Source organism: Motacilla alba, chromosome 2 (assembly GCF_015832195.1).
Source record: "Motacilla alba alba isolate MOTALB_02 chromosome 2, Motacilla_alba_V1.0_pri, whole genome shotgun sequence".
In the NCBI taxonomy this organism is placed as follows: domain Eukaryota; kingdom Metazoa; phylum Chordata; class Aves; order Passeriformes; family Motacillidae; genus Motacilla; species Motacilla alba.
The window spans coordinates 23,007,652-23,033,166 of NC_052017.1; the positions used below are offsets into that span (position 1 = coordinate 23,007,652).

The following is a 25,515-nucleotide window of genomic DNA, read 5'->3' on the forward strand; positions in this document are numbered from 1 at the left end:
TTGATCATTACACACAATGAGACATTTCAACAGGGTATGGTTGCAAAGATTATCTGTAATGCTTTTAAATAAATTTTTGCAAAGTTCAGAAACCTAAATTCTCATAAATTCCCTGCTTCATCTGAAATAAACTATTTGTTGTCATCAGTTCTGAGTACTTTTAGTTTTATCAACTGGAAAAGGTGCACAGGCAAAAGCATAAACTTGTTATGAATTAATACTCTTGTAGTTTTTTAAAACATGTAATATCCTGTGGTAAACCCTCTATCAAGGTCTCACATGTGCTGAGAATAACTAGATGAGTGAAGGTAGCAGAGAACGCTTGTGAATGCTGAGATGTGCATGGAATCAGTGTTGAGTATCTTCAAACTCTTCACGTCAGCTATAGGATCTAGTAAAGTTTTCAATTTGTTGCCTGCAATCTCTGAAGTTTCAACACTTTTCAGGGCCAAAGGAAATTCATCAGTGCTGTAGTGATTGAGAAAGAGTTCCTTCGTATTTACAAGCCTTGACAATTCTTCCAGGGGACATGAGAGCTGTCACTGCTTGTTATTGACATCCTGCTCTATCAATTTATGAAGTAAGGACATTTTTGGTGGAATAGTGTCAGTCTATTTCTTCCAAGGGAGAGGATTTCCAGATTAATTATTTATATATGAATACAGGTTTTACTTAAATTTTATGTAATTACTAATTGTATTTATATAGAATAGTAATTTTGTACATTATTTTTGTATCTTTACCCTATAGTGGTAACAATTAAGGTAATGCAGAGCTTTTGCAAACCATGTATGCTGTTTCTCTTGAACCTGTATTTCTTTTTTCAGTCAACAGCCCAGCTTCAAACTGCATCCAGCTGTAAGCTGACAATGGTTTGGAAACTCCCACCTCCCTGGAGCAATTGTTCCAAGCAGCAGCAGCAGCAGCAGGACATCACCCCAGGACCAAAGGCTTCTCTTGAACAAGCTGCTCACTGGGGTCAGGGGGGTCAGTTATTCCACTTGGTAAAATCCTGCCAGTTTTTCACAGTTTTAAGTTCTCAGTTACTCTTTTGCCTTACAGGACCTGGCGGAGTGTTCTACTCAAATCTTTTTGGCAGCTGTACAGGTTCTTGCTTTTTAAGAAAGTGCTTGTTAGATGGACTGTAGGTGGTGATCTGGGCATCTCATGTTTACAAAGGCACGAGTGTCAGCTTTGCCCATTTTGCAGCCCATTTTCATTGGTTTTTTTTTTTTTTTTGGTAGTGATATGAGGGTTGTTACTAATGGTCTGTCTCAGTGGTGTTGGATTTCTCTCTGTTCCCATTTTTTATTTCCCTGCTTCCACATAAAAGGAGAGCACTGCCTTGCCCCAGCAAGGCAGTGCAAGCTGCTGTGTACCCAGGTGCCAGAAGCCTCTGGGACTGCAGAGTTTGGCTCTTGCTGCTCAGTGGCTCCACTGATGTGCAACATCTGCAAACCTCTGTCTTGCCAAAATTAACAGTTTCCAGTTTACCTGGTAAATTCCTGAGCAGTTTCCAAGGTGCACTACCTTAATTCAATAGGACTCTTTTTTTCTTCTCTGATGCTCTTCTTACATACCTTACAAAGATGAGCCTGTTACAAACTACTGCTCTTTGGTAATAACACCTGCTTGGTGTAACATTTGATGGCACCTTCATGCTGGCTACAAAAATAGAAACACCAAATATGACTTGTTGCAAACAATTTATTAGGTAGTAATAAATAAGAATTTAGCAGAAAGGACTATACAGCAATAAGGCATATTGATAGTATAGTTATATAGGCAACTGACACATCTTCCTAATATTCTCCTCTAGTTTTCTAAGAAAGTGCTATGTAGAGAAATGTATTTCTGATACCAGTGCCAAGTGATAGCAGGGATGCACGATGAAGGACCTGACCGTTGCATTATTTACCTTAAATAAAGCATAACAATCCATGAAAATTTACTGTTATTTAGGCCTGTGAAGTTTAAGTAGAAAAGTACAGCTTGCTAAGAAGAATACAAACTACAAGTCTCCTGTTCATGTTTTTTAACAGCTTACTACTTTAATTTCTTAAGCTGCAGTTACTAGTAAAGTATGAGTAAAGTTACTATACAACAGCTGTTGTATTAATTCTTCACATAAATTTTAGCTTTTATTTGAAAACTTAGAGGCAAGTGCTAATTTTTATTTTTTATAAAAGTTTTTTTTTTTTTACAAAATATTGCACACTGTTTTAGCATGCAGTTTACACGGAAGAAATAGTCAAGTGCACTTAAAACCCTGAAATACAACCAGAAATTTCAAAGATTTGTGTTACAGATTCTATTTTAATGTACAAGGATATGTTTCAGACTGCATAGAATCCCACCTTACACTTGGGGACCCAACTTGTGGAGCCCCAACCCTGACTCTACAAAGAGCAGGCAGAATGCTTACAAACTGTTTCTGACGTCCTTGTAATCTTCATTCCTGCATCCTGCACTGCTATTAGCCTGAAGAAACTGAATTAATCAGTAAGAAAATTAATTTAAGAGAAATAACTTAGTACCTCCTGTATGAGCTTTTGTTACTGCATATGTGTTGCAATCCAGGGTAGGATTTATAAAACTTTCTGAAGTCCTCTGAGTAAGGTTCATCTGTAAATCCCTGTCTCCCTCTCCTCCATACATACATTTTATATTGCACAGCAGAAGTAAAAATCCATTTTACAAAACAAGCATGCTAAACATTCAATATGGCTTCTGAATGATTTAAAGTATTTCCCTTTTGGCATCCTCATGCAGTATTTTAGAATAAATATGAATACAAAGTATGAGAAAGTCAAGAGTAAAAATAAATCGAGCTAAAATGCTTGTCAGAAACAAAATAAAAAACAAGAGTTTATCAAAAGTACTTGCTCAAAGGTCTAACTGGTCTTTTAAGCATATTTATCAATAGTATCTTAAAAATAGAGGGTGTCTACAAAATACTGCAACATATACCAGCTCCTTGATGTTCCACACAATGACACGAAAGGTAAATAGGTTAACTGAGACTTGCTTAATGACACTGGTGGTCCCATATTTCTCTGGGAACAACAGCTTTACTGGATTCATGCTCGTCAAACTTGGTAAACCATTTAGATTTCATCAGCTTTATTGGTTAAGCTCAAGCCCTACAATAGTTAACATACGAAACACAAAAATACTTATAAAAATAATAGATATGTTGTATAGTTTTTTTAAAAAAATAAACCATGCAGCTTCTGTACAAAGTTAAAAAACTGTACAAATTGACTTTTCTATTGTGTAAAATTCATATACTGGGAAGTCCTGTTACGAGGAGGAACAAGTTGTTTTTTGCTCAGCCATCAGATGCCATCTCGTAACTATTGTTCATTTCCATCACTCGTTTCTTTCAGTTGGCATTAGCTGGCCATTTAATTTCATCAGGAGTTTTACAACGAGTCCTGCCTATGTAAAGGGATGCAATTAAATTCTATCAGCATTTCAGAACTATGACAATCAAGTACATGACAAAAGCAATTCTCAGCTTTTTCCAATCTCAAACTCCATTACTTTTGATCACAAAGTTAGTGGCTCCAGCTCTCGGAATCTCATTATATTTGGAATTAATCTAAGAGAATGAGGGATTTGGCATATGCAAGAAACAGTTTCAATTAAACAAAAGGTTTATCCTAATGATTATAGGTGCATTTTATGTATTTTGAATTCTGAAGGCTTCACAAGCTAAGAAAACAAGCAAACATTCTGAAATATTAATAGTAAAGTTTTAAAATAATGTTTGTAGGCGCTTGGCTTAGGCTTCTTTTATATTGTGCAAGGGTGGTTAATCTCAAGAGATAAGAGACTTGTGTATCTAATTTAGGAAAAAAGTAATTGAACATGAAGAATGCAAAATGATAGGGCTTACCTGTTTGGTATGTACAATAAAGCTCATTTTGTTTTCCAGACTGTGGATTTGAAAACACGTATCTCCATCTCCCAACTGCCACATAAAGCAACCGTACTTTAGGCTGAGGAGTAAAGCCTACGACCAAATGTAGGAAACTGTCACTTAGCAAATATCATCCATACTTGCAAATTGAACTTCCCTTCATTCACAAAGACAGGATTCAGACTTAAGCCACTACGTTTCACAATGTAGTTGTAGTTCATAAAGTAGTAAAGCGAAAAATACAAGACTTTGTTGGTGACTTATAAAGACCTTAAAATCTTGGAAATTTTCAGTCAAGTTTAACTAAACAGTTGGATGGGAAATCACTTCTAGTACAAAGATTTTAAGGGAAGAGATTTAAGTTTTATAGTTATCACTGGCAGTTCACTTAAGCTGACCTTTGTTTCCATGTTGAGGAGGTGCAGCCCTTTTACGTTTACTCCTACGTACACTTTGATGACTTTATGGCTACTTGAACTTGCTTTGGTGAATATCTGTCCTGTGAAAAAAGCTGCTCCATAAGTAGGAATTTCCCAGCAATTCTGCAAGAACATGCGCTGAAGGTGATGCATCTCCTTACTGACACCTTCACTGGTGCTGAGATTCTAAAAATAAAAAACAAAACAAAACAAAACAAACAAAAAACCACACAATGGCAATCAACAAACAAGTCCTTCCAAACAGTTGTGATTGTTTGAAGCAAATCCATTGTTCAGTGCAATCCCTACTAAATGTTTATTTCCAAAGTGCCTTCCCTTCAACCATCTTCCTACAGCTAAATTAATACTTAGAGCCATGGAAAGGCTCAAGTGCTAGAAGAGAATGATGCAAAACCCAGATACCTATATGAGCCTTGGAAATCTGAGTACAGACACACAACCTCTGAAGGACCCCACAGCTTTGCCTCTCCCAGAAGTAACCGGGACTTGGGATCAGCAGCTATGCACCCATCTGACACCAAATGCATCACAATCCTTAAAACTAGTATTCTTCCTCCTTTTAAGGAGTCCAGTCCAGTGAGACATGGTAAGATGAGCAAGTACCTCCTTCCAAAAACATGGATTGTTTTTTCTTTTCTAAGGAAAAGAGAGGTGCAGATCTCTTTTCATTAGTGGAGCCTTCATTCAAAATGAGACAGGCTTCTGTTCCTTCCTCTTTACTAGAGTGCAGCAGTCAGAACAAACTATTGCTGGAGTGCTCCTCAAACCAGAATGAGAACAACTACTCTAATAAATAAAAAATTGATTGGGACGTGGACAAGATCAGAAGGCACAGACACAAGGGAGAACACAAATCTTCAACAGTAAGGGGGCCGTGACTGTGGGTGTGGTAGACAGGATCAGCCTGTCTGGATCCTTCCCCTGCCTTACAGCTTGCCTGAATTCTACACAGCCATTTCTAACATGTAAAATCTTCAGAACAAAAGATTGCAACTTCTTTCCCCTTCCCCCATGCCCCACACCCCAAAATAATATCTCAAAAGCAGAAGTAAAGAAAGCTATGCTCATTCTTACATATAATTTGTGACAGAGTAGATGACTTTGCTACACCATAGTCCTAGACCACCATCACCCCCTCCTTCATCTCTATCAGAAAGAATAGGAATGACTTGCTAATTTCTGACAAAAAAGGTGTGAGCAACAAAAGAAAGTTTATGACTGAGTAATCTCACCTCAAAAAGAGGAGCGAGGTTTGAAAACATTCACTAGGTGCCTCTACAATGTTTTCTGACAGCTACCTTTAGTGACGAATGTCAGCTGGTACAGTTCTCTTTCTGACACAGCTCACTTTTCCCACAATTACTTGTGAAGACCACAAATTTAATCTGACCTCATTTGGGAGCCACAGCCCTCAGTCAGATGAATTTTTACACAAGCAGCCCAAGTCCAAAAAACTTAAAATTTTTGCTCAATTAACTGCTCTAAAAAAGGAGTTTGTGTGTGTGTGGGTACATCAGCAGCACTACCAGATCCCTAAGATACAAGTTACACTGACAAAAAGAACTTTGGGGATCTCTTGCTACAAGTAGACATGGAAATTTAAATCATAGTAAATTTTTTCACACCTATGCCTGAATTAGAAGTGTGCCCCATACAGAGCTAACACTGAAGGTAAATGAACAGATAACAAATACATTTACTTCTAACAAAGAGATTTGTAACTGTACAAGAAATACATTCCACAATGAACTCCAGAAATTCAGAGCATACACATTTTTAGCTTTTTATACCTGTATTTCTGTTCATTAATTGACAACCAAACAGTCAAAAATGTCTAAGAACAGGATTTTCTACTACCTGATTATTTATCTTACCTTGTATTCATGAAGTATCCTGTTTGTCCAATGAGGAGCTTTGCTTTTTAATTTAGTTATTGGTACGATAGATTTAAGATTTTCTTCACTAAGAGAAAAACAAAGAGGAACAAAATTTTTCTTCACTAAACAAAGTAAGAAAAAAAGAACAATGTCTGCCACAGTGTACCTTCTAGTCATATACTGAGCTAGACAGTCGGCTCCTACTCCATCTTGCCTCATCAGATGAGATGGTTTCCTAAGATACTGTGCAATTCTCAGTTAATGAAGATCCAGCTTTACATTATACACTGTGTCACACATCATGGACATGGCATGAAGAGAAAATGCCAGCAGAACACACAACTCATCCTTGGCTAGAGAGCAGTTTGGTGAATTCCAGGTTGAAAGCCAAAATTATATACAGAATGCCATTTACATCAGCATATCATACACTCAGAAAATATGACAGACTGCAGATACTCTTCCTTCCTCTCCTGCAGTCAGCACTACCAAGGACTCAGCCTAATTAATTTCCATGCTGAAGTGATATATTACATGACACGAAAGAGAAGCTACTTACATCAACTGCCTTTTTTAAAAAAAACCAAAATGCAGGAAACAAAACTAAAAGGAAGAATGCAAACCTTTACTAGTTTGCTTCTTTGTACAATTAAGACAGTCTCAAGACCTAGTGAGGTAACCTATTTAAACTGTATTTGGTAGTATATATGATCTGCCAAGCAAAAACCCTGCACAAGACAGTGCATCAGATCTTTAAGGTCAAGGACACTCTCATACAAACAACTAGGGATATATTTTTGGAATTACCAGTCTTTTCATGAACACTTATGTGGACTACAGAAAGAAAAACAGATTATGAAACTCTTTATCTATATGAAGAACCATGTGAATATGGATGGAAAGCATGTCCAAATGGCTTTTTATCTAGCCCAACCTATCTTTGCAGGTAGTCCTGTCTGTAGAGCCAAACACTTCCACTGAGCAGGATAAATTTGGAACCTCAGTACTAATAGGCCTCAGTGTGGAGAGGAACACCACCCTGCAGCTGCTGGGACTCAGCAGAGAGTAGTTTCATACAAAACTCAGCTGCACTGAACTGCACACTCCTACAGGAGGGCAGTCCCACTTAAACCCCATCCCCCTTATACTCCATCGACTGGCTGTGCAACTGCAGGACAATACATGCAAAAAACCAATCAGGCCAAGGCAGCTCAGCAGATGCTGTGAATAAGAGAAGATGAGAAGCATAGCAGCACTCCAGAACAGCACAGCTGCTGTTCCATGAATGAAGTGAGGTGGAGACGGCAGGGGGTGAAGGTGCACACAGTAGAGAACTGGCATCCTCATGGGCTCAGATACTGCTGCAGAAATGTATGTGGGAAGAACAAGCCATCCCAAAATAGCTCAGCTACTGTTCTGCTGGCATGCAGAGAGAAGGGGAGAGAAAAATAGCATCTGGCTGAGCCCTACTGGGTTTGACTAATTTAGTACAGCATTTCTCCTACAAATGACAGAAGAGACACAATATCACTGCATGGTCTGTCCAAAGAGGGAAAGTCAATCCCAGACATTGGTCCAACTGCCATAGTAAGATGTTTCTTCAACACTGCTCAAGGCCTCAGTCCTGTCAGAACCCTTGAATAAATGTTGTTCATTTTGGTATTACTGTATCTCAGGACAGATTTCACACACTGTAGAACCTCCACCCTCTGTCTAGGACTGCAGTAATTAAGATTAATACATTTTCACACACAATGCCCAACTTCTATTAATGCTACAAGGGTTACATGATTACTCTGAACTATAGCTGAGTGAATAAGAAAACCAACAAACATATCATACCTAAAGTCTGAGGGTTCCATAGGAAGTGCTATCTAAAAATACTTAATCTAACCCATAATTTTAAATTTTAAACACATACTTACTTTAGAAAGCCCTGTTTATGTTTCTTGCTCTCATAATTTCCATAGACTATTTGTAGAAGCAGACTTGCCAGTGTAATCAGCTTTGCATCAGGTGATGTATAAAAACCTTTCAGTAAATTATATCTGGCCTCATCAAAAAGTATAAGAATAGCCAAGGGATCCTCAATCTGTTAAAAAGATGTAAATAATATTATTTCTTTGTAAAAAGGAAAATAAGCTTAGAAACTATGAACAGCATTTCTCACAGATTCAGAGAAAGAAGACAAAGGTGTGATCCTGACTGAAGTGTACATTTTAGCGGTGCTTTGTAATAGAAGCATTGTTTTTCATTGACTTGCTTCAACACTTCACTGATCTAACACACAAATGAAAGGCAACTAGCACACCATGCCCAATCAGAAAGTTCCCAGAAATATTGGTATCTGTGGATTTCTTCCCCCATGAATTCATTTTCACTAATAAGTTTGAATAATCCCATTGAAATCGACCAATTAATAACTGAAAAACAACAGCACAAGGAATAAAATCAGGCAGGTTGTTTTTAGCTGTATGACAGACAGAGACTGACACTTGGAGACATTGGATAAATCCAACAGAGAGGGTGAGAAAGAGAGAGAGAGAACAAAGAGATGGCAGGAAGGCAAGAGAGAGGAAGGGAAGAATGTGAAGACTCAATCCATTACAGAAAAGGAGATGTCAGGTTTAAATAAGTTTGGAAATTACTACAGTCACTATATACACTGAGTGTTGATGCTTCAAGTGTTCTGAGTCTGACCATTATTTCATTCACTTCCAAGTCCTGACCTTTTTTTCTATTTCCAGTGGAAGTCTCACATCCCTTCTCAGGAAAAGCTGTGAAGTTTCCCTTTGAGGATCCAAATTTGTCAGTTCAGTGAATATTTCAGGCCAGTCTCGAATATGCTGCAAAGGCTTGTGATATGGCTTCAGCTGGAGACCTGAAAAATAACAGGTTTGTTTCTAAATAAACAAACAGAATAACCCAGCACATGCACATGCACACACACATACACATAAATAATTAAATGCTGCACCAAACCCAGAGTACGTGAAATTGAGGACTCATTAACAAACATTTTCCTATGTTTTCTAAACTGCTATATAGAAAAGGTTTTGAAAATATGGATTTATTGACAAAACTCTTAGTATCAATTCACTAAATGAAATAGTGTTGAAACTTTGTTATTTTCAGTTTCTTAGGAGTGAAGTGCTATTTAAAAATTTAATGGAGTACCAAGACTGGCCTTAAAAACACAATAATAAAACATGAAAGACTCGTCTCCATTATTGTAGAGAAATATAGAGAAATATAAAGTCCAATAATCTTATTTCTGACAGAAAAATACAGATATAATTTATCTTATAAATGTATTTGCCCTTTTTGTATATATATAAAAACCACAAACTTTTCAGAACACACATTCTTCTTTTCAGAAGACATTCTTCTTTTTAATATGTAAAATGTCTTGATTTTTAACAGACTAAATTTAATCAATGTTTCGCATTCTCTTGTGTATATGAGAGCTGAGAAATTAATACTGAGCTTTCAGCTACAGTCCTACTATGTACTAGAGTCTGTATCTTTGGCTTACGCACTCACCCTGCCTGTCCTTGGATTATCACTTGCCTTTTCCTAGGAGTGAGGTTCTAGGAGGCTGTATCTCCTCACCCTCACTGCTCTGGCTTTCACACTGTGGCATTTCCCATCATAGGAAAGGCATAAATGGATACATTATAGCACAACATCTTTCACAGGGAACAATCTGTCAAACACAGAAAAGCATCATCTGTTCTACAAGCAAGAAACCTACTGTCCTTACAGTTGTACACAAACTGCAACATACTTTATAATGAAACTTGTCCATTAGTTTTTTGCAGCCATAAATCAGAAGCTCATTTTCAAATCTAGGCTAAATATCTAGAGAATTACTTGCTGTTACGCAAACAATTTATCAGTGAGCTCTTCCCCTGAAATGCAAGGGTAATATCTCAATGATTCTATGAAAACATTATATACATATTTAGAAAAGGCAAAAGCAGCAAGACTTTAACCCTCAAACACTTCCTTTTCTTCACATTAACATCTATGTTTAGCTGAGGGTTACAGAAGTCATGTGGCAATACAGCAAAGTAAAAAGGCCAATGATATGACACTGGAAGAAAAAGATTAAAGAAAAATAAAGAAAATATTTCCTGCAATAATTAAAGCTACTTTGAAAAAAAAGTAACAATACCACTGTAGTGGAGCATTGGCAACAGTAAATAAAATTTTAAATGCAAGGCTTCTGTGTTAATGACACTCTCAACCCAGTATCCTACCAGACCACAACTGAGCTTTGTAATCCACAGGGTGTCCCATAGCTATCCTGTTGCAGCAGTACTGTTGACCACATTATCTGAAAATACCCAGCCACACTTGTTGATTCTTGGGCTTCTACTTATCTTCTAGTATATATCTCAAATAAAAACTGTAATATCTTTTTTATTTAGATCAGAAATACCAAAAAAAACCCATAAATATAAACATGACATTTTACATCAGAACTCTCTCCCATCAAATATATTTGAAAACTTGTTTATCAGAAATTATTTTGGTGCAAAACACAGGAAAATTCATATGATTAAAGGACCTAATGAAAAAACATGAATCATCTTACTTTAATTAGTAGTTTTAAAAAGACTATAGACATTGGTAAAAACAACTACATGCATCCAAATTCAGATAGTCTGGGAAGAAAAATATGGATAAATCCAGGATAAGCTACTAGTAAGGCCTATGACAGACAAAGTGCCCTGTGACAGAAAGGTAACCTGGAACAGCCTCATCATCTGCCTGGAAGAAATACATTATAGGTGCCAGAGTGACACAGTCAGACCTACTGAGGGTACCCAAAGTAAAAGCTATAACAAAGATGCTCTCCACAGCTCTGAAAGCAGTTTGGAGACATCAGGCTGTGAAGCCTGTCAGAGAGCATGAATCCTACTCTCCTAAGACAGCATTACTTTTTCTAAAGGCAAACAGAAATAAAACCCTCAAGTATAACCATTGTCCCTTTTACTTACTGAGGTTCTCAGAACAGATCCAGATAGTGAAGTACTGCTGAGTTTCTTGAGACAGGCGCATGCCCTCCATTATCTGCTGGACAGTTGTGTTGTTTCCATGTTTCAGCTCCACAGAGCGGTACGACCCATCCATACGATAAATCCGTGCCTTTTCATACTACATAAAAATGGGAACATATTGCACAAACAATTTGTTAAAATCCTTTCTGTTTGTGTTTCTAGAGAGGAAAGTAGTTTCACCATCTATCAGCAACATCTATAATGTTGGGGAAAAAAAACATTGCACAACTCGTACATATTTATTATTTACCCAAATTGCTCGTTTCATGTTCTCGGGAAGTTCCTATACTGTGTTTTTTACAATACTAACTCCAAGAAAGATCTTGCTGGTATTCTGAGAACTTCTGTTGAACTCAAAGGCAAGTAGGTATTTAAAAGTTCCCTGAGGGATCTGGGAGCAGCTGCCTGTGCATATCCCAAAATGTTCACTTTGCTATTACTGGCAGGTTATGAATTTTTCCACCCTATACTAAAAAGACTTATTTTTAGAGGGAAGCACCACCCTTTACTCAGAACCTGCTATGAGAATACAATCTCACTAAATCTTATAGTGCTCCTGTAATAGAATCTAAATAAATCTTATAAATAATAAATCATTTTCCCCTTCAGAACTCCCATAGCTTTCACTGAATTGCATGTCAGCCCACAGCATGTCTCCTGAAAGATTTACATAAACATAAATTAGGTGCTTAAAGCATACATACACAAGTCATAAATCAATGAAATGTCTTGTTTTCATTTCTGTAACAGAGTAGATGTTTGAGCTGCTTGAATAAAAACATTTCAGGAATTTGTTATTTCTCTTCCTCAAATCTACTAGGTCCTCAAGAATTGAGTTCCTAAATACTTCTGGAAAAAAAAGATGGATGGCTTGGAAAATGACAACTGATTGAAAATGAGGTCGGAATGGAAAACATCAATCTATTTTTGCTGCAGTAGTCACTGTCAATCCCACTGCAGTAGTTTATAGGGAGAGTTTATATATTGTATTAATTAAATCGTAATAAGTGACAACATAACATCACACATTACACTCTGAAATCTACTTAAAACATGTCCATTAGTCTTTAGAGTCATTAGACACACCTTCACATGATCTACTGCATAATAAGATCCTTAAAATGAAGGTCAGTTCCTTCCTTAATTATTTTGGAAATCATTCATGCAAAGTGAAATGAAGATAATTTAAAACATCTTGAAAAACTGACAGGTTTAGTACCACCTACTTACAGGGATACAGGTTGCATCTGAAGTCAAAGAAAAGAAACAAGTGGGTTTATATCGTTTGACTAATTTTAAATTTACTTCAGGATAAGAGGAATTGTACTGTAAATTTTGTTTCCTATTCTGGCTAAAACTCCACTGGCTGCCAAGGGAGCCTGCACTGAGGCTTTAACTGATGAAAAGCCTATTTCATAGAAGCTTACATTTAGCCAGGTGAATGTTTATCAACACGTAAGATAAGAATGCATTAAGAAAGCTAACGGTTGCATGATCAAAATTAGGCATAACATCAGTAGCTGATGTAATGCTCCTACAAATAAATTGGAGCATCATGTTTATATGTATTACATGTATTTCTTGAGCCATGAAAGAGAACAGAAACATTTAAAGAGATAAAATGCCAGTTTGCCAATATTTACACTAACAATTTCAACATGCTGCACATTTCCAGTAACAGCCGGATGTGACTTTAGCTCTTCTAAAAGATTAAGTGTAAATTAACTATAAGCTTTAAAATATTTAAAAAATAAACTCATACCGGTTTATTTATGGCTTCCTTCAGTAGTTTTGCAGCTTCTTCCCACTCATTTTGTTTGTTCTCTTCACAGACGTTCAGCGGAGATCTTCCTTGTTGATCAGTAATGTGCTATAAACAAACAGAAACACCGATTCTACATTGATTTCACTGCAGACAGGTAAATATTTACACATTTTCAAGATAATTAAAATCCTTGATACTAGAGTTCAAACATTTGATTGATACACAATGGGAAAAGCAGAGGTAATCAAAAACATTTAACCATTTTTCAGTAATTGCAAAACAAGATCATTGATCTGACAACATAATATTTCTCATACACAAGCTAGAAACTATTGCTAAATCTGCTATTTCTATTCACAAACAGAACTTACTCTGTCAATTTCGGGATGATTTAGTAGAATTTGTACTATTTCAGCATGCCCACCTCCAGCAGCAAAATGAAGAGGAGAGCTAAGTTGACCATTCAAAAGATTTGGATTGCATTTCCCCTTCTCCAACAGCATTCGAGTGGCTTCAACCTTTCCATACCTGCAGACATATTTAAATCAGAACAGACACAGCAAATATGTAATAATTTTTTTCAGATGATTCTAATTACAAAAAAGTGTTTTTTTCAGATGGTCCTATTTATGAAAAAGAGTGGTTTTTTTCCACACTGAAGAGTTTTTAGTTTTCAAATCACACCAGATACAATGGAACATAATTAAGTTTGTAGAAATTAATATCAGTTCTACACTTCTTCGGTAATCACTGGTCTAGTAACCATTGATTGGATTCATGACAGACAAGCAGAACCTTGCTTTAAGCTAGCTAAGTTTGGGTAATTGCAGCAATTTAGTCATGGCAGAACAGAGTCCAGCTTTGTCTGGAAAAAAATATTCAGTGTGAGAATCAGAGTTCAGCTTCTGCTTGTCACGCGGATGGATCCTGAGGATTCTTAATCCCCATGCTTATAACTGGTAACTCTTGTGTATGTTTGATGTATGAAGTATTTACAAGCTTTCTGACAAACACTAAAAAGCAAGTAAGAATGTGGGCTTTTTATAGTCAAGTTTGATTTTCATGTTATTCCTATCATCAGACATACTGACCACTATATATACAAAATACTAACTTCCATAAAGATAAAACAAAAGCATTTTTATGACTGAGAAAAGCTTTCAAGCAGAGTTATAGCCAGACATGTTGACCTCTGTAAATCACTTAGTCCAGCTTCCCACTTAAAATGTGTCCAGCACCAAAACATGCTGAGGTCAGCTACTGCTGTGCTGTAAAACTGCTCACGGGCTTAAGCCAACACAGACTGGGAAAGTTACCTTTCATGCTAAAGTAGACCCAGTGCCTCCAGCAGGAATTAGAATAGTCAGGAGAGATACAAGAGGCAATAAGTAAGTGATGACACGATCTCCACAACTGGTCTCCCCAAAAACTATTAAAATTAAAATTATTTCAAAACCTGAAGCAATATTTCTCTTCAGAAGGTTAACACTAGCATATATTATAATGAAAGCATAAAAAGTCTAGAGGGTCTTTTTTATTTCTTCTTTTGGAGGCTGATAAATTACATAAATGATAGTGCTAAAGAATCATGACAGCTAGAATGCACTTGATTGGCAAAACTATGCTTGACTCACCAGCATGCATAATGGATTGGTGCCCAGTGGTCACTATCCAACTGATTAACAGAAAACTTTTTATCCAGAAGGTGGCTTAGTAAATCAGAGTCTCCTTCACAAGCACTGCGGTGAAGAGGGAAATCATCTACCCACTGGTGTTCCCTATGCATTAAAAGGGGAAGCAGGAAAAACATCATTCAGAAATATTACAATTGTTGAGAACATCAACTTTTTAAAAGTTACTAACATAGCACTAACCATAGATCTACGTGAAGAATAAAAGAGAAGTTCATGCAGCTAAAATGTGCCAGTATTCACACAAATAGGGTTTTTGTCATGCAGAAATCAAGCCACAGCTGTATTTATTAGAGTAAGAAATGCTTCTCTAATGTTTATAATTCACATCTTTCTTGATTCATCCCTTAACTGTTGTGTTTCAGTACTTTAAGATTTCAAATAGAATTTAATTTAAAATATGTATTTCTACAGTGAAGTACAAAGTAACAGGAATCTCATTATAAGTCTACCAAGTGCTACTGTAATAAAACAAAACAAAATTATCTATTAATGAAAAAGGAATGCAACATAATACTTGTCCTCTGTGACACTGCTCATGCTACGTGTCCACTTTTCTCTTTTAGGAATCTGAATCTTTGAATAATCTGGGGCTCCAAGGCCAAAGTATGGATTTATTACCACCTTGTCAACCTGTGAAGACATAATTTAAACACAACTGAAAAAGATATCTTACTGAGATTTGGCTACACAACCCCCCATTCCGGTCAGGTATTCTCTTGAAACCAAAGTTATGACAGTAACATTTTATAATGAAAGAGAATTATGATCAAATATGAGAATTTGAAAAACTAGTGCACACTTACTGCTAAATAACTCTGATGTGAGCACACACTCATATCAAATAAATGAATGAACTCTAAAATGAAAATGTATGTATGTTTCACAAATACAAAATGAAAATACAGTTCTTACCCTATTGGTATACTGAAGATCAGATCCAAACAAAGGATTATAGATACACATATCTGCTTTCTCTAATGCCAGCATTTTACTCTTTATTTCCAGGGCAGTATAACCCATGTGCAATGAGCTCTCTGTTTGACCAGGTTCTATAGCATAGGCAGGGTTTATTACATTTGTTTTAATTCTTTCAAGAGGAGATGGTCTGAATAAAGCAGGGATGGAGTGAGACTGGGTGTGCCGTTCATCCAACCACCTGCAGGACAGAATGAGCAAGCAATTAATTTTCAGGTAGAAAAGGATCATTTTGGTCATACTGTCCATTATTTTGTTTGATTAGGGATTGCATATATGATAATCACACATTTGAATTTTAAAAAATAATTATAATTTGCACAGACAATTTCATAAGACTAAATTACTCCCTGAATGTGAAATTTGTTAACCACACTCAGTTAAACAGTTGTATTTGCTCAATTCTATGTGGATGCAAACTCTCAAAGAGAAGGAAATTACACACTAAGAGTAACATGGGTTATAACCACAAAACCACACCAACATTTCATTTACTTTCAGTTTATTAACAGTACTACTCTGAACAAATTTTGAAACTTAAAGGAGTTCTTCTAAGGGTGAGTTTCAATGTCTGTACTGACTTAAGCTTTTCAACTCACATGTTTCATTAGGGAAAGACAGAAAATGGCAACAAACCAGAAGGTCCAGTTTTTAAACTGCTAAGTCCCTTTCACATAGGCTACCACTTGCCTTTTTATAAAGCTCTGCTGAAGTTGATTCTCTTCTCAGTGCACTCCTACTGACAGTATTGAAGAGCTTTAGAGCTCTCTTAGTCTGTGCTACCAGGGGAAGTCAGTACTGTACACCTGCTGCATTTTTCCTACCACATATGCAGTACAACACAGGGCTCAGGACAAGTTGTTCATCTCAAGTTTTGGATAAATATATTTTTACTGAATTGTTAAATTGTTTTAGTGTTATATTAAGTGGTGCATTAAAGGTCTAAAGCCAGGTTTGTATTTAGGTTTCTGCACATGCTTTCTCACAAGCTTGAGGTAAAAATGTGCTTTACTGGAATACAATAAATTCTGTTCAGTGATTGAGCCTGGAAATATAGAAGAAAGAGAAGTAAGAACGTGCTTTGAACATCCACTGACAGACCACTTGGACCTTGTCTGTCCCAGAAGCATATGTAAGGATGGCAGAAGGTAATCTGCAGTTCCATGCATATGCTTAGGCCTATTTTTAAGTCCTAAATCCAAGCTATAATGTCCTGCAAAAGCAGCATTCTCTTCACTTACTCATGGTCCTGGCAGAAAGAACAGTAAAACTGTAGTCATTGTGCTATAAACACCCTCTAAGGTATTTTCAGGCATTTTCTCTAAATATTTGGTAAATAAATTAGTTATGGCAGTTTGAATCTTTGAGAAGAATTATTTCAGGAGAATAAAATATATAAACTATTTTCTATTATACCTCCAAGGCTTCTTGTGAGACTTGAAACACTTCTAAGCAGAACTTAAAACCCAAAGGCACTCAGCAAGCAGCAAATAAATTTAACTGGTATGATGGTATACATGGAAATACTACAACTCTACTAATAAACTGTAAAAATCCTACACACAGAACTTTTTAGGTAATAGCCTGTAGCATGATTTTTTACATTAGCCAGAGGTTTCAGCTAACTTTATTACTGCAAATAAGTTCATACATAAGTGTGTCTGGTATTTTTTGGTTAAGGGTACATTAAAAGAAAAAAACAACAAAAAAACCCAAAAAAAGAGCAACAAAAAACTCCCCACGAAAACAACAAAAAACCTGTTCATGTATTCAAATTTCAAACTACTATAAATCTGGCCAAACAACTAATCACCTTTCTGAAAGTTAATTCCCTACTGCAAATAAATTTGTGTGTCTGGGGAAGATGCACTCCCTTTCTACAGGGAGATTTAATTTAAAGGCAAATCTTAATGGTATACAATTACAGGATATTTTTACTTCACTCTGGCAAATGTTCTCACTCAAATGATAATGATGTCATTTACAGATGATTAAACATTACGATTTTACAAAACAATCACTGTGAGCATGAACTTCCAAAAAGCTGCTTGATTTAGATGAACCCACCATTCTTGAATTTGCAAAAAGAATTTTAGAAATATGTTGTCAGGGTTTCAATTTCTGATAAACATGAAGAAAATACCATGATGATTTCCTTCTTAACCACAAGAATGCTATAAAAACTATGTGTTACGTTGAAAAATTATCTTTTTAATATATATTTATGTTTTGATATAAAATATCAAAGTTTTCATTTTAATGTATTTTTACTGATGGTGTCTCTTACTTGTCCAAGGCAATTAACATTTTTGCAGTAAGTGTAGCAAAGTGTGTGCTGGATTCACTGCAGACTCTCATGATGTCTTGTAAACAGTAGAACACAGGGCATCCAGGACTGTATGTATATTTTGTATTATCTAAAAAAGAAACATTCTCTGAAAATACATCAGTGAGAAGAATCTTATTTCTTCTTCTGCATCTTTTATAGTTACACATCCCTAATTAAGACTATAACTTTAGACTAGAGTGACTTAATTTTCTCCAAATAATAATTTATAGTAAATACATACAATCTTTACATAGCAATTCACAACCCAACAGGTTAGCCTCAAAACCCCTACGTATTCTGTCACTATTCCATCAGTGTGATCAGGTTCATTTGAGGAATAAATGTTAAATGCATCCTATAACCAAAAAAAAAAACAACCGAAGATGATTCAGGACTAGGAGGGATATGTATTGACACTGGTAACTCCACAATGGTATCTATCTGATAGATTTTATCAAGTCTTATAAGTAAGGCAAAAATGAAGAAGTTTCCCCAAAAGCACACAGTTTACTATTTATTTTTAGAAATACTTTCTTGACAAGTAATTTACTTGGCTTTCCAAAGACTCTCTTTACTGTTTAGAGACTTGCTTATTCTTCTCTGAGTAGAGAATACTGAACTGAGTAGGATGTCTTAGAGTTGCATTCAGCAAATTCTACACAAGGCCTGTGTTTTGAAATATAACCAAATGTACAAATACTGCTTAACATTGCTTTGTTACAAAAACAAAGGCAATACATTAAACCAAAGTAATTAAATCTTCCTTGATTTTAAGTAACTTCTTCAAAGTTTAAAATATTCAGGGAGTTTTGCACCTGCCTGCAACTTTTAATGTTTAAATACAGAAAAAACATTTATCACATTAAAATATATTATATAAATATGTCATGTATTATATATTATAATTATACATATATATCAATGAGACAGATATATACAACTTAAAAGATGTCATACAAAAAAGGAAACCCTCAAGTGAACTTCTGCTAAAATGGGTGCAGCTTCACAAATCACGCTCAATGTTACCTTTCACAACAGTTGGAACAATGTAAAGAGATGCCTCCTGGCCTGCTTTCTCTCCATCTAGAGGAAACTTCTTCATTAACACCACACGCTTTCCTAGCACATTATTTAGAAACAAAAAACAGACAAACCACAAAACAATTAAATAATCATCAAAACAAAGAAAAAAATCTAGAGTTGGCTATCTGAAAGCTTACCATACTCAATCTTCCTACTTTCTAGGAAGAAAAAATTATCATTATGAGCTATAATCTAAAGAAAGCGAAGAAAATTTAAATACATATGAAAAACTAAAGAACATTAACATGTATATGCCCATTAACATGAAAAAAATTTATATGACCTTTTTAACTTTTCCAACCTCAGCTGAATATTTTAGCAGCATACAAACTAAGCTCGGCATAATTAATGATTGGTCCATCTGAGTCAGTCGAATTAAAACTCTCCAAACTATGCAAGGAACAGAGTAATTGCTTTTAGAAGGCATTCCTCTATGTGTATTAATTCTGTTATTCTGTGTTTGCTGCATTATTAGCTCTGTTATGTCCACTCAGCCGCAGCTATTGCCACCTGCAACATTTTACCACATAAACAACAGAGATGAAGTCCACAGCAAAGACCAGAAGTCCTTTAGTCATTCTACTTTATACCAAGCTGAAAATGTAACAGGCTGGCTAAAACAAATTTGTCAGCACAAGTGCGATGTTCTTTGCTAGATCAAAGCAACAACGTAACAACAAGGAAAAAAAAGTACTCATCAAATTCCATCTGTAAGCAATACAGTTTTGCTAGAAATATTTTCATATAGATACTGTCTTCTGAACAACTGACTTTATAATCTATCAGTTCTCTAGTTCAAGTCAAGTTTTAGCTGAAGTTATGGATACAAAAGCCACTCTGATATGGTTTACTGGAAGTTTAGCTGTAAATCTAAACTTGAGGTGAAGAAGTAGCACAGACAAAGATTCATTTATTAACAATCTTTTAGTAAACATTTCATAGAGTTGGAAGGAAAAGAAAAACAAAGGTACATGAAAGGTTTTAGTTGTATAGTTGGCTTAGTTTTTTTTGATGAACCTCAAAATGTATCTTCTTTCTTTATACTAATTTCATGTTGTTGCACAACTTTGCCATGCCAATTTAAAAAACAGTTTTATAGTGCTGTCAATAGTATATTAGATTAAAATGGTTTTACCTTTAATACCCTGATTGGCGGGTGAAATTGGTTTGGTGGCTTCTAATACATAATCCAAGATGCTCTGGGTTATCTCAGTGCCTCCTTGAAGTTTAGTTTCCAGCAAAACTTTCTTTCTTTTTTTCTTTTGGCCTTCAATGGGAACTTCAAGCAGCAAAATCTTTCAAACAATAATGAAACCAAAAATGTTTAAGCACAGCTGAAAGAAGCACAGAACTTTTAAAAATTTATTATTATTTATTATGCCACAGTAAAAGCAGTAACAAAATTCAAGAAGTACTAAATGTTGAGGAGCAGAATGGTGAAGTCAGAATGACCTCTGCAGCAGACTAAAGAGTAAAAGACAACGCTACATTCTCCTCTGTAATATTATTACTTATTTACTATACTATTTAAAAAGCCAAATAACTAATACATAAAGAAAATAAATAGTTTTACTTCATAGGATTTCGCTCGATATTCCCGAGAATTGAGGCTAGCGGTATTTTTTGGACGAATCACAGCAACATAAGCATCTCCAATGTTTTCTGGGTTTCCCATCTCTCCTTCTTACTTTATCACTGGAAATAATGAATAAACAGGAAAAGGTTCAGCTGAAAAAAACATCCAACAGCACACTAAACTTCAGGATGCAGTGCTCATATCCACTGATGCTCTGCATTATTTATTTATTGTTTTTTAACTGGAGAAATGCCAATGGCTGATATAATTATGCTTCCTTTTCATGAAAGAGGAAAATAGGACGTGATATAGATTTGATACAAATAAGCTTGTTCTCTAACTCATCTTTAAAATAAAAGCAATGTATTTTTTTCCACTTTATAACTATCTTCCCCATTTTGCAAACTAGACAAAAGGCCAAAGCAATTTTGAACTCTGGAAAAGATGTGAAATTAAAAAAGAAAGCCATTTCAAAGTGACAAGCACCGTGATTTATAAATTGCGCTGTAACAAGTATTGCACTTTTATGAGTTCCACGTGGATTTCAAGAAAATACCTGCTTTTCATCTCCCCCTGCAAAGCAGACCACAGTCTTGCCTACAACCAAGTTACAAAGCTGATAAAAATAAACTATAATATGGATTCATTTACTTAGTTTTATTTCAGTGGGGCTGCAAACTGGTGCACAATTCATTCAAATCAAGTTTCTGAAAGGAATACATCTTTAGTTTCTAAAAAAAAATGAATAGAAGCATTTAGATTTAAGAAAAAGCTTTGCTTACCCTTCTGTTAAACCAAGGTGACAATTCCTAAAATCACAAAACTGTATGGAAATTATATGGAAAACCTCCTAAAGCAAAATCACATATCAGCTTCCAGAAGGAAGGTATGTCTGACCATTTCCACCTTCCAGCTGATCATTTTCTTCATCTGCAAACGAACATCCTTTCATTCCATAGCATCAGTAAGCACATGCTTTTTGCAGATTAATTCCTCCACATATTTTAAATGTTAGTGTTTCTAGCTTCTCCACCTCTTCTAGAAGTAAAAGAAGTTCTCAGCTTCTTATGCCCTTAGTCCATTATTTTTCCTGGGATCAAGACTACCTGAAAAAATATTAAAAAAGCCTCAGCATAAATAACAATAATAAGCATGGATATTTTCACCATCAGTTAAGATAAATAGATTAGTTAGAGAATTCAATGATGGTATGCAAACAGCATAATATCTGAAGAGAAACAGCTAATGATTTGCAGTAGCAAATTTACAGTATTTACATTAGTATTTAGTATGCTACTTACAGTAGCATCTAAAAACATGAAATAAGCAACATGCTAACTTAAAAGAACTCATACTTTAGGATATTAAGAACTTTAAAAGGAAAAAGAAACAACCATCCCTTATGCACAGCTGGGAAAGGCCTGCTCCTTGGGTTTCCTTACACGTGCTTGAATACACAGGGTTTGGGTCATAGGCTTGTGTGGAGGGAACCTACACTGGTACGGCCGGGTCACCTGGATGACAGGCGGCAGGACAGGTGAATAAGCAGTGGGTGAACTCCCTCTGCCACTGCTCTGCACTAAATCCAGCGCAAAATGAGCATGTCTGTGAAACCGACAGCGCCGAGACTTGCAATGTGACTCCAGAAAACAAAAAGTGAGGACGAAGGGGGCGGGGAGGGGCGGGGGTGTGTGCCATAAGGATGTGACAATAAACACAACCAGCTTCAGAAGATACCACCACGAACTGATTCTGACCAAACCCAGGTGCTAACAACGCGGCCCCATTCCAAAGGCTGCCGGTCTAAGGCACACGCCTCACCCAGGCTTCTCCCAGCACCGCCGACCCTTCCCGCCTCCCGCAGGACCCGCCGGGAGGAGGCGGAGGGCGGCTCCCTCCGGGACTCCCGGCCGCGCCACCCCGGCCAGGGAGGACGGAGGACGGAGGAGGGAGGCCGGGGGCATCGGAAGCCCCGCAGCGCTGCCTCGCCTCGGCACGGCGGGAAGGCGACGGGCGGGAGGCGGCCCCGCACCCCGCACTGCCCGGCCGGGAAACGCCCCCGAACTTCCCCGGCCGCGCCCAGAAGCCGCCGGGCAGCGGCCCCCGAGGGTGCTCCCGCTGTATCCCCGCGGGGGGGGAGCGGCTCCCCCGCGCTCAGGACCGCCCCGGGACCGGGGTGAGGAAGGTCGCCCCGGCCCCACTCCCTCCCTGCCTGCCTTGCCTTCCTCGGTGGCGCCCGCCGCCGCCTGCCCGCCGCATCCTCCCGCCGCGCCCGCCGCCCAGGCCCCGCGTCCCGGCCTGCTCCGCCCCGTCCCCGCCCCGCTCCCTCCCACGGCGCGGTGGATCCGCTTCCCGTCGGAGCCCCGCGGGCCTCGGCTGCCGATGAGTTTCCGGGTCGGCGGCCTGAACTTGTGTTGCCGCCGCCGGTTGTTGACCGCGGGCGGAGAAGGAGGGAGCAAGCCGAGGCTGCGGGCCGGGCCGGGAGCAGGAGGCGCGGCTGGCGGGCGGGGAGGCGCCGAGGCGGAGCGGCCGCCCGGGCCCACGGAGCGCCGCCGGCAGCAGCTGTCAGCGCCGCCGCCGAACAAAGGGGTAGCGAGCGGGCGGCAGCCGCAGCGCCGTGCCCGCGCCGGGGGCCCCGGCGAGCTGAGTGACAGCCCCGGCTGTCCGTGAGGCTCCCACTGGAGCGGGCACTCCAGAGGGCGCCGTACCCGGAGTGGAGCGGGAGAGAGGAGCGGCCGCTGGGCACATGGAAGCTCTGAGTGGCGGGCGCGGAGGCGCCGGGAAGGGCCGGGGAGAGCCCCTGTGAGGAGTCGGTGAGTGCCCGCGGCGCTGGGCGAGGTCGGGGCGGGGGCTGCGGGAAGGCTCGGCGAGCGGAGCCCGCTCGCGGCTGAAGCCTGGAGGCTCCGCACATCGGGGCGTCGGCAGCGCCGAGCATCGCGGGGGGGCCGGGCCGGGAGGCGGCTCCGGGGGCGCCTCGGTGCCGCCGGCAGGCGAGGGGAGCGGAGAGCGGAGGTGAACAAGCGGCAGGTTACCGAAGGTAGTGCGCAGGGGGCTGTGGGGAAAGGGGATGGCGGGAGCCGCGGGCCGCCGGGCCGGGGGATAAGGGGGGAGAGGCCGCCTCCCGCCCGGGCTCTCGGCCGGGGAGGGCGGGGGGCTGGCCCGGGAACTGGCCGGTGGGGGGGAGCGGTGGCAGCCGCCCCGGAGCGGCCGGGACCGTCGTAAAGTTTGGAGCTGCCCGGTGGCCTGGCTTCAGCCAGGTCCCGCTGCTGGGCTCGTGCCCGCCTTGTTCGTGGCCGGGAAATCCTGCCTGGAAGGCAGAAGCGAAAAAGTGTGAGTGGTCAGAGTGGGAGCGTGTGCTGCGCGGCGAGCTGTGACAGTGTGACCTGGCTTCCTGGCTCGGTAACGCCGTCAGAGCAGCCCTTGAATGAATTTAAACGCTCGCGATCTCGGGAATGTCGGGTTGGTTTTTTTTGTTTTGTTTTTGTTGGGGTTTTTTTTGTGGGTTTGGTTTGGTTTGGGGTTTTTTATTTGTTTGTTTGAGTTTTTTGTTTAATTTTTGGTTGGGGTTTTTTGTTTTTGTTTTTTGTTTGTTTGGTTGGTTGGTTTGTTTTGTTTTTTTTTCTTTTTTAGCCCAGTGGAAAAAAAATTTAGTCTTGATACCATAGCAGTTTTATGTAAGTAGCAGTATCCCTCTCGTGGGCATGTCTAAGCACATACTGGAAATTGGGCAACTTTTAAAAATTAATCTTGATAATTCATGCCTAGTCAATTTCTTATTTATAGTTCATATAGTATGCAGAGGATATACAGAGTCACGAAAACATTCTCGGCAGAGTAAAGAACTAATACTACAGCTTAAATTGTTTGCATGGGTCTCTCCATTATGACTAACCGTCCTTGATTGCACCTTCTTTGAGTGCATTTCTGTACTTACCAGTTCCAGAAATGGAGCTTTAGTTGTAGACATAACATCAATAATGTGCTGTAATTTAAGTACATTCACTAAAGAGAGAGACAGCTCTTGAGAGGATTTTGGCTGTAGAGGTTAGCAATGTGAAGAGACTGTGTCTTCCTTACATGTATGGCTGTTTTATCCTTACTTTCATCTTTTTGATTTTCAATGGGAAGTGTGGTGGATTAATTTCTCTTTAAGCTTTTTTGCATACAGAGGAAAATTCCTCTTCTTCCTTGGGAGGCAAACAGGCTTTAGTCATAAGGAAAGCAACAGCGTTTTTCAACTACTTAGAACATATGACTTGTTTCTACATAGAAGTAAATTTATAGCAACTTTCTTTTTCTTTTTTTTTTTTTTTTGGGTGTGGAAAGAGTAAATGGTTGTATTTACAAATCACAGAAGAGGCTTTTGAAAACATTAATTCCAGTCTTTTCTGTGATCCCATACCCTGACAATTCCTTCTTCAACAAATTTTACTTCAGTCCTTAATCAAAAGAATAATATATTTCAATAATACAGTCTATTATTCCTGAATTACAGTATTGCTGTAAGTCTGCTGAAAAGCTAAACAATGTTGGTGGTGCTCTGTATTCATGTATATTGCATCAGCAGAGTATTATGAAGATTAATTTTAAAAGAAGAATTACAACAGTGGCACTATCATAATAATATCAATAGCCAAAACCCAAAAATTAGGCAAGTAAGTTTTATGCAGTCCCTTTTATTTTTGCTTGTGCCATACACATCTAGATAGGACTAGGTATGTATGAATGTGTGTAAGTACACAATTGGGCTTATTGCACAAAACATGGAGTTTCCTGGACATGGTT

The 25,515-nt window shown here is 38.4% G+C and overlaps 2 protein-coding genes across 8 annotated transcripts in view; one reads left to right on the forward strand and one right to left on the reverse strand.

Annotated features, from left to right (window-relative positions):
• Positions 1 to 1,689: 1,689 nt before the first annotated feature.
• Positions 1,690 to 22,721, reverse strand: KRIT1 (KRIT1 ankyrin repeat containing). Its single transcript, XM_038125282.1, has 18 exons — positions 22,125 to 22,721; positions 21,513 to 21,836; positions 20,728 to 20,849; positions 20,290 to 20,449; positions 19,098 to 19,190; positions 18,030 to 18,159; positions 15,680 to 15,923; positions 15,282 to 15,397; positions 14,708 to 14,851; positions 13,445 to 13,601; positions 13,071 to 13,178; positions 11,249 to 11,405; positions 8,972 to 9,123; positions 8,168 to 8,334; positions 6,240 to 6,327; positions 4,324 to 4,530; positions 3,902 to 4,018; positions 1,690 to 3,441 (listed from the first exon to the last, which is right to left on the reverse strand). The coding sequence occupies exons 3-18, from the start codon at positions 20,827 to 20,829 to the stop codon at positions 3,373 to 3,375; spliced, it is 2,211 nt and encodes a 736-aa protein (XP_037981210.1). The 5' UTR covers positions 20,830 to 20,849; positions 21,513 to 21,836; positions 22,125 to 22,721; the 3' UTR covers positions 1,690 to 3,372.
• An 88-nt stretch (positions 22,722 to 22,809) lies between these two features.
• Positions 22,810 to 25,515, forward strand: part of ANKIB1 (ankyrin repeat and IBR domain containing 1) — an 86,629-nt gene continuing 83,923 nt past the window's right edge. For 2 of the 7 annotated variants that reach the window (XM_038125219.1, XM_038125210.1), the window contains exon 1: positions 22,811 to 23,543. The gene's annotated coding sequence lies outside the window, so the exon portion shown is untranslated. The other 5 variants (XM_038125258.1, XM_038125267.1, XM_038125240.1 and 2 more) reach the window with 5 other exon arrangements.